This window comes from Mercenaria mercenaria, chromosome 19, assembly GCF_021730395.1.
Source record: "Mercenaria mercenaria strain notata chromosome 19, MADL_Memer_1, whole genome shotgun sequence".
Taxonomy (NCBI): domain Eukaryota; kingdom Metazoa; phylum Mollusca; class Bivalvia; order Venerida; family Veneridae; genus Mercenaria; species Mercenaria mercenaria.
Window position 1 is genome coordinate 17475194 of NC_069379.1, and position 9296 is coordinate 17484489.

The following is a 9296-nucleotide window of genomic DNA, read 5'->3' on the forward strand; positions in this document are numbered from 1 at the left end:
ATTTGTGTTTTTTGGGGTTTGTGTTTTTTCTGGGGTAAAGGGTTACAATTAAAATAAAAAATTACAAAAAAGGAATGGTTTAAATCCCCCAGCCCTTTTTGCGAGCATTTTACACGAGCTTTTAAAAAGTATCCGCCCCCCTTTTCCTTTTTCGCTTTCCTTTTGTTTCTTTTTTAGTTTTTTTTTTAAAAGTTTTTTAAAAAAAAGGTTTTTTGTTTGTTTTTTTGTAAGTTTTTTTGGAGTGGTGGGGAAAGGTTTTTAAGTTGTTTTTGGTTTATGTGGAAAAGGTTTTGGTTTTTGGGGTATATGGGGTTTTTTTTTGGGTGTTTTTTTGTGGTTTTTTGGGGTTTTTTTGAAAATAATGGGTTTTTTTTGATTTAAAAAATTTTGTTTGTGTTTGGTAGCTATTTTGGGTTTTTTTGTTAGTGGTTTGAGGTGGTTTTTTTTAAAGTTTTTGTGTGTTGTGGTTTTTTTGTTTATTTTTGGTCTGGTTTGGTTTTTATTTTTTGTTTTTGTTTTTGTTTTTTTGTTCGTTTTTTATCCTGGAAGTGTTTTTTTTGGGTTTGGGAAAAAGTTGGTGTATTAATGTTTTTTGGGTGGTTTTGATTTTTGAAAAAAATTTTTTTTTGGTGCAATTTTGTTTGTTTTAAGTGGTTTTTTGTTGGTTTTTGTGTGTTTTGGGTTTAGGTGGTTTTTGGAGTTTATAAAATTTTTTTGAAAATTTTTTTTTTTGTTTTTTTTTTTTATTTGGGTTTTTTTTTTTGTTTTTTTGTTTTTTTTTTTTGTTTTGTTGTTTTTTTTTTTTTAGTTTTTTTTTAAAATTGGGTTTTTTTTTTTTTTGGGTTTTTTTTTGAAAAGGTTTTGGTTTTTGGGTTTTTAAAAAAATTTGTTTTTTTTTGTTTTTTTTTTTCTCCCTTTTTTTTTTGGTTTTTTAAATTTTAAAATTTGGGGTGTTGTTTGTGTGTTTTTTGTTTTTTTTTTTTTAAAAAATTTTTTTGGGTTTGTGTTTTTTTTTGTTTTTTTGGAAAAAAAGTTTTGTTGGTTTTTGTTTTGTTTTGGTAATTTTTGTTTTGATGGGGTTTGGTGGGGGGTTTTGGGTTTTGTTTTTGGGATTTTATTTTAAAAAATTTTTTGGGGTGTTTTTTGGGGGTCTAAAAAATTTTTTTTTTTTTTGGTGTTTTAAATTTTTTTTGTAAATTTTTTTAATTTTTGGAAGTTTGTTTGCCCCGTTGGGGGGTGTTTTTTTTTTGTTGTTGTGTGTTGGTGAAATGTAGACAAGGTTTTTGGGTTTGTTTTGTTTTGGGTTTTTTTGGTTTTTGTTTTTTGTGTTTTTTTTTTTGTTTTATTTTTTTGTTTTGTTTTATAGTTGTTTGTAGTCTTTTTGGGGTTTTGTGTTTGTTTTTGGTTTGTAGTTTTGGTTTTTGTTTGTTATTTTTCTTGGTTTGTTTTTTGGGGTTTTTTTTTAAAAATTGGGTGGTTTTTGGGTTGGTTGTTTTTGTTGTATAAAAAGGGCGGGGTTTGGTTTTGTGTGATTGGGGAAAAGGGGATTCGTTTTTTTTTAATTGGGGATTTTTGGAGTTGGGGTGGGTTTTGGGGGTTTGGGTGAAAAATTTTTTTATTTTTAAAATTTTTTCTCAAAAGGGAAAAAGTTTTTTGTTGTTTTTGGTTTTTTTAAAACGTTTTTTGGGGATCGTTCAGCAGACTTTTATGTTGTGTTATTGGTACTGTTTAGTTTCTCAGCATGACCGTTTCGGCCTGGGTGGTTCCAATACTCCCGCTTTCATAGCCTTGGGTATTGTATAATCACCCAATGGATATGGTGCCTGCTTTTTCGGCGAACGCCGTCTAAGAATGAATTCGTTACCTATGCCACGTGACTTCAATTTGCAAATCAAACTACTTGATAACGCATTATAGATAATTTATCAAAATGGAAGATTTAAGCAACACTCTGCCTGATTGGACGAGAGTGTCAATTTCTTCCACTCTGTTGATTGTGCTACGCTGAGTGAAATGTAGACAAAGCGTTTATCCTAAACGACGCTGTTCACAGTTTTAAAGCTAACTTTGGCTCAGTATATTTAGCAAGAATATTGATATATCTCAAAATGATAAGTAAGTTTAATAAATATGATAAAAACCTGTTCAAATACCAACATATATAAAATTATTTACGTTTTTCGCTGTTACTAGTATGTGGTTGCTAGTCTATTTTGGGTTTTAAGCTAGTCTATGTTTTTCAAGGTTTGATAGTTTCGCGCTTCTTTGTTTCGATTGAGCGATTTTCTATAGCGTTATGTATTGGGGATTTCGCCTTTGTCAATCACTCGAGGCTAGGTATTTGGCAGTTACACACCGAAGTTGTTTTTGTTGCATACTAAATGTCGGCCGAGGAAAATTCACCACGCCGAAATTCTCGTCGCTCACCAGATAGAAATCGTCATTCAGAATCTGAGATTTTCAATGAGCTGAAAGGTTATTTTGACGACAAGTTCGACACCCTGAAAAGAGATGCGGAGTGGATGACGGACACATTTGCAAAAAAGGTAAAGAAAGATCATTCTTTATCTTTTAAAAACTTTGCTAACAAAAGACAATACGAATTCAATATCACGTTGTTAGATAATGTAGAAAGCATTGAGAGAGCAGTTAATTTGAGACAAGCAGACAAGGCGCTAAAATTCACTGAAGAACTTAAAACTGCTATTGCCACAGGAATAAGGTCATCCGTATTGCAGATAGTTCGGATGCAGGCTGGGCTACCATCGCAGAATATGAAAAGCTTGATGTCGCAGACAATTCCGATGATGATCGCAAAATCCGGCGCGCAGAGGAGCGTGCTAAAAAGAAGCTTGAAAGTAAAAAATCTGTTAACATGTCTTCTGATACTTTTCGTTCCTCAACCTTTAAAAGCAGGTTCAGCAGATCGTCCATGGACAAGCAGCCCTTGGGAAAGCGCACCTTCGATCGCAACTTCCAGCGTGAAGTCGTCTGCTACAGATGCGGGCAATTGGGGCATTTTGCAAACGGATGTGCCAGTGGATATCCAGAACCCGTCGGCAATGCCAGACAGGGACCAGTGGCTACCTCAGATTCAGCACAGTCAAGTAATTCCGAACTTACCACCAAACAGTAAACCAGACGACTTTTCAACAGATGATAAGTATTTATTTTTGAACCAACATAATGATTACTTACATGAATCATCTGTTTTTTGTGAATTTAAAGATAGTGACAGACTTTCTGATATTTCTGTAAAGATAGATTGAAAGAATCTTTGTCATTTTGGAAGATACAATTCAACCTTCTAGTACTGAAATTTTAACTTTTATAGACAATGGTTACACTATTCCTTTTATAGAAAACCCACCTCCTTTTGAGATGAAAAACAATCAATCTGCTTTAAAAAACAAAATTTTTGTTGAATCTGCTATTCAAGATCTTATTCTTAAAAATTGCATATACCAGGTTTCCTCCAAACCAAGAAATGTCAGTCCCCTGTCGGTAGCTGAAAATTCTTCAGGCAAAAAACGCCTAATTTTTAGACCTTAGTGTATTAAATCAGTATGTGAAAAAAGATCACGTAAAGTTTGAAGATTACAAGGTTGCTTTGGAGTATTTGATCCCTGGTGGTTATATGTTTAAATTTGATCTGAAGTCAGGATATCACCATCTTTCTGTTAATCAAATACACCATACTTACTTAGGTTTTTCTTGGAATGTAATGGGAAAAAAGAAATATTACGTTTTTTCTGTGCTAGTTTTTGGTTTAAGCAGCGCTCCGTTCATTTTTACAAAATTACTTCGTCCTCTGGTCAAATACTGGAGATCTGCTGGTTTACGAATTGTTGTTTTTCTTGATGACGGCTGGGGGGTAAACAAAAACTTCGATCTGGCACAAAAAGACGCTTTGTTTGTTAAACAAAACTTTGTATAAAGCTGGTTTTGTTATAAACATTGAAAAGTCTGTCTTCATACCCGTCCAAGTATTAGAATGGGTAGGTTATGTCTGGGATTTAAAAACAGGTTTTCTGAAGATACCACACAGAAGAATTAAAAATACGTTAGAGTGTATTCATAATACAATTTCTAACCTACCTTGCTCTACAGCTAGAAAGTTAGCGAGGTTGTCTGGGAAAATCATTTCCATGGCTCCTGTGTTAGGTAGTAGCGCTCTTTTTGAGACTAAAGTGTTTTACAGGTGCATTGAAAATAGGGTTTCTTGGGACAGGAAAATGGTCATAGAAAACAATGTTGTTCAGGCGATTCTTTTTTGGCAACGTCAGCTAAAATCACCGTTTGCTAGAAAATTATTTGTTGAACCTCTACCTTCAGTACTAGTGTACTCGGACGCATCTAGCTCAGCTGGTGCAGCTTACATTGTCGAATGTAATCAGACAGTTGCCCATAAATTTTGGTCAGAAGATGAAAAAATGCAGAGTTCTACAGCGAGAGAGTTGCTGGCTATTAAGTATTCCTTGCAAAGTTTAATTGATAAGTTAAAAGGAAAATCTGTGGTCTGGTTTACAGATAATCAGAATTGTCTACATATTTTTGAGAAGGGTAGTATGAAGCTCGACTTACACGACATAGCTGTCGGCATTCATTCTTTATGCATTTCACATAGCATATCACTTGAGTTACAGTGGATTAGAAGAAACGAAAACACAGTTGCTGATAGTCTTAGCAAATGGTTGATTATGATGATTATGGTGTTTCAGATACATTTTTTCAGTTTGTTGATCAAATGTTTGGCCCACACACTATAGATCGTTTCGCAAATGATTACAATACCAAACTACCAAGGTTCAATTCCTTGTACTGGACCCCTTCTTCAGAAAATGTTGATGCCTTTTCTTTAAACGGGCAAAATGAAAATAATTGGTTGGTACCTCCAGTAGTTTACATACCCAAAGTTATCAATCATTTAGTATTCTGCAGAGCAAAAGGAACGTTGATAGCTCCGTACTGGCCATCTAGTCCGTTTTTCCCTCTATTGTTTGGCCCGAATTCAATAAATAAAGATTTTATTAAAGATACTTTAGCTTTTAGAAATAGTTCTGATATTTACATTCAAGGTAAATTCAAAAACACTATTTTTGGTTCTGAAAAATTTACCAGCAAAGTATTAGTTATCAGGATGAGTGTGACATATAAGGGAGATAACTGCGTTATGACTGAGAATGTTAGCCATTGTATTATATACATGTATCATGTTTACTTAGTGAAAATATTAGCTGCATTGTGTTATCTGTATTTATTTCTTTAACAGGACTTTTTAAATCCAACAGATGGGATGATGTTATGGATAAATGTAGTAATCCGGCTCTGCCCTCTTGGATGTTTTCAGAAGTGAAAGAAGCTGTTTTATCGAGCAAGGAAAAGTCTACCGTATGTCAGTATAAGAACTGCTTTAGTAAATTCGTATCATGGTGCAAAAAATGTAAATTTTCATCCCTTCCGGCTTCACCGGTCACGGTAGCTTTATATTTAGTATCTGTTATGCAAAATACAAATACTTCTTGCAGCAAATCTAAATTGAACTCAATTTTCTACGCTATAAAATGGGCACATTTACTTAATGGCGAAATTTCTAATCCTTCTTCTGATGAATGGCTTAAACTTTGTTTAGAAGGCTGCTTGAGGAAAGTTTCTAAACCTCTCATCAAAAAAGAACCTATAACTGTCGAAATTTTATCGACTTTAGTAAATAATTCGCTTCTGAAAATTGCACGCTGGCAGATTTGAGGCTTATTACACTTTTTGTCATTTCATTTGCTGGTTTTCTTAGAATCAGTGAAGCTTTAAATTTAAAAGCATGTAACATTCAATTTTTTGATAATTATTGTTCTATCAAATTGAAAAATCAAAGACAGATATATACAGAGATGGTCAGCATGTAGTTTTGGCACGGACAGGAAATATCACGTGTCCTGTAACTTTATTGGATAGATACTTTTGTGCAGCTTGTTTAATTAAGGGCTCTGGTCAGTATCTTTTCAGAGCAGTTCAGTTTTGTAGTAGTACTAAACAGTTTGTATTACGTAAAGCTAATAAGCCATTATCTTATTCTAGAGTCAGAGAATTATTTATTGAAAAACTAAATCAGCTTGGGTTAGATCATAAGTTATTCGGACTTCATTCATTTCGTTCTGGTGGCGCAACTTTTAGTGCAAATTCCGGAACAAAGACCGTCTTTGGAAAAGACATGGTAGATGGCGATCTGAAACCGCAAAAGACGGTTATATTAAAGACTCATTGCAGGATAGACTTTCAGTAACCTTAAATTTAAATCTTTGAACTTGTTTCAGTGATATTCTACGTTTTAATTTCGTAGACAGTGAACAGTTATGATCGGTGGTTATAAGTGGACAGACCTCTGTTGTGCACAGAAGATTTGTGTGTAATTCTTTATGAACTTAGTACAGTCAGTATTTGTGAAATATTCGTTCTTACACATATGTGTACTTTGAATCGTGATTCATTTTAGAAATGCTTTATAAGCATTTATTTTTGTCGCACAATTAACTTTTTAATTGTATGCCCATAAAGCAGCATGTCATATTCAAGTACATATATTTGTGATTAATAAATGATCAATTGATAATTTTGTATTTTTTAGTCTAGGTTTGCAGTGTTCTTTAATATAGCAAAGAAAAAATGATTGTTTCAGTGAGATTTAAAAGTATTCAGCCTCTTTTCAATTTCAATACACAAATCAGTACCTTTGGATTTATTTCAACGGGAATTAATACAGTTTAAAGATGATTCACTTGGCAGGACAAGTGTTGGACAATGATGGATCGATTTGTGATTTACCGTGTATTGTGAGGAATTTCCAAGATCGATCATTACTTATTAAAAATGTATCTCTACCTTATAAAGAGTATGCGAAGATGGACTCAACAAACAAAGATAAGTGTTTAGATTTATATGTTGATCATGGGCTGTACTGTGATCGTGTCATTTATAGCGCTGACTATCAATAAAATTGTGGCTGTGCCGTTATGTGGCGTTGGCCGTTGATCGAACTGTGGTCGTGCCGTTTATGGCGTTGACCGTTGATTGCTCTGTGGTCGTGCCTTTTGTGGCGTCGACCGTTGATTGAACTGTGCCGTGCCTTTTGCGGCGTCGACCGTTGATTGAATGTGGCCGTGCAGTTTGCGGCGTCGACCGTTGATTGAACTGTGGCTGTACCGTTTTTGTGGCGTTGGCCGTTGATAAAACTGTGGTCGTGCTGTTTATGGCGTTGACCTTTTATTGAACTGAGGTCCTGTCCTCTATGGCATACTGTGGTCACGCTGTTAATGACGTCGACCCGATTGAACTGTGGTCCTACAGTTCGTGGTGTAGAACGTTGACTGAACTGTGATCGTGCTTTTTGTGGCGTTGACCGTCCATTAACTGTGATCGTGCAGTCTGTGGAGTTGACCGTTGATTGAACTGTGATTGTGGCGTTGACTGTTTATTAAACTGTGGTCTTGCCGTTTGTAGTGTAACTGTCGATTGCAATATGATCGTGCGCTTATGGCGTTGACTACCGACTTAACTGCGATCGTGCAGTTTATGGTGTTGATCATTGAATTATGGGAGCGTCGCTTTTGTCGATGAAACTTGAGTTAATTATACTTGCGTTGCCTTTTGCGTTCGCCGTCTATTGAATTGAAATCGTGTCTGTGATATCGGTTTTGAGCGGTGTTCGTGTCGTTTATGGCGTTGACCTTTGACAGATCTGTGTTATTCGCCTTTCTTTGACATTAACGTTGATTGATTTCTGGGCGTCTCTTAGTATCGAGTTGACTGTTAAATGAACAGGGAATGCTTTATTTGTGATTAAATATGTTCATTTGTTACAGGTTTAGATGACACATCTTCAGTCTCATTTCGTTTTATGAGGGGTTGTCTGAAATTCCATCTTTTGCATAGATCGTTTTCCATATCTACCATGCGGAGAATGTAGAACATACGTACTCAATAAGTATCATTTTTTTCCATAATAATAGAAATAATATTTATCACTAAAGTAGCTTTCCTCTTGTAACGATTAAATTGGTCGGTCGATTAACATGTTTTTATTTTTCATCATCTTATAAATTACTTATAAAAAACTTAGTAACTTCTTATAAAGTAAGTCGTTTATATTTAGATTAAAATCATTTACCTTCTTTGTTTGCTCGATTGAAATGCTGCCAAATACTAATGCCTGTTACCTAAAACCTGTTGTTGTTGTTGTTTTTGTAGTATAGGAACACGAAATTAGTAAATAATTGATTTACTCACAGTGAAATGTGAGTAAATAAAATTATTTACGTTTTTCGCTGTTACTAGTATGTGGTTGCTAGTCTATTTTGGGTTTTAAGCTAGTCTATGTTTTTCAAGGTTTGATAGTTTCGCGCTTCTTTGTTTCGATTGAGCGATTTTCTATAGCGTTATGTATTGGGGATTTCGCCTTTGTCAATCACTCGAGGCTAGGTATTTGGCAGTTACACACGAAGTTGTTTTTGTTGCATACTAACCCTCCCACCCTCCCTCTTTCAGCATCAAGCAAGTCTACAGTCTCTTCAGTAATGATGAAGTTTGTTCTTTTTCAGTTGCAAAGAACTGCTGCATACGTTTTGATATTGTGTCTTTGCTTAATTTTGACATTATATTTAACATATGTAGTTAGTCTTTTTCAGATACTGATGTCAGACACATCGCATTGGTCATGTTCCTACTATTTATATCTCCTACAGAACAAATAACAATAAACTTGAATGGAATTTTACGTAATAAGTAGTTTGAGAAGCAGTTACTATTGGAACATTTGCCGCCCTCAGGATCTATATAATGACGCAGAACATTCATAACCTTTATGGATAATGTGAACAATTCTTATTCGGATACATGGAGTTATGTACGTAAAAATAACATTCAAGTGCTGATGTGTTAAAGACACTTCGCTACTTAATATCAAAGAAGTAGCTTTATGTACCGCTTGTATATAATATAATATATATTTTTGCTGCCAATACATGTCGATTGAAATGCTGCCAAATACTAATGCCTGTTACCTAAAACCTGTTGTTGTTGTTGTTTTTGTAGTATAGGAACACGAAATTAGTAAATAATTGATTTACTCACAGTGAAATGTGAGTAAATCAAATTAAAGAAAGAGCTGAATACGGTCTGCGTATCACATGAATAAGGGTGTGATAAGAGTCTTTTATGTAGAGAAGTGCTTTTTAAAAGATTTTCCTTGTTACAATTGTCGTCTGTATATGAAAAGGTTTCTTGCTTTTGTGACTTATTCAGAT

General features: G+C 34.4%; 1 protein-coding gene across 1 annotated transcript; it reads left to right on the forward strand.

Moving 5' to 3' along the window:
* Positions 1 to 2713: 2713 nt before the first annotated feature.
* LOC128551175 (uncharacterized) lies at positions 2714 to 5751 on the forward strand. Its single transcript, XM_053531702.1, has 2 exons — positions 2714 to 3163; positions 5273 to 5751. Exons 1-2 carry the CDS (start codon positions 2748 to 2750, stop codon positions 5280 to 5282), a joined length of 426 nt encoding a protein of 141 aa, XP_053387677.1. The 5' UTR covers positions 2714 to 2747; the 3' UTR covers positions 5283 to 5751.
* The last annotated feature ends 3545 nt before the right edge of the window (positions 5752 to 9296 follow it).

What these genes read in the sequence shown, in the direction of transcription:
- LOC128551175 (XM_053531702.1), top strand. Translation starts at nt 2,748, where the DNA reads ATGCAGGCTGGGCTACCATCGCAGAATATGAAAAGCTTGATGTCGCAG.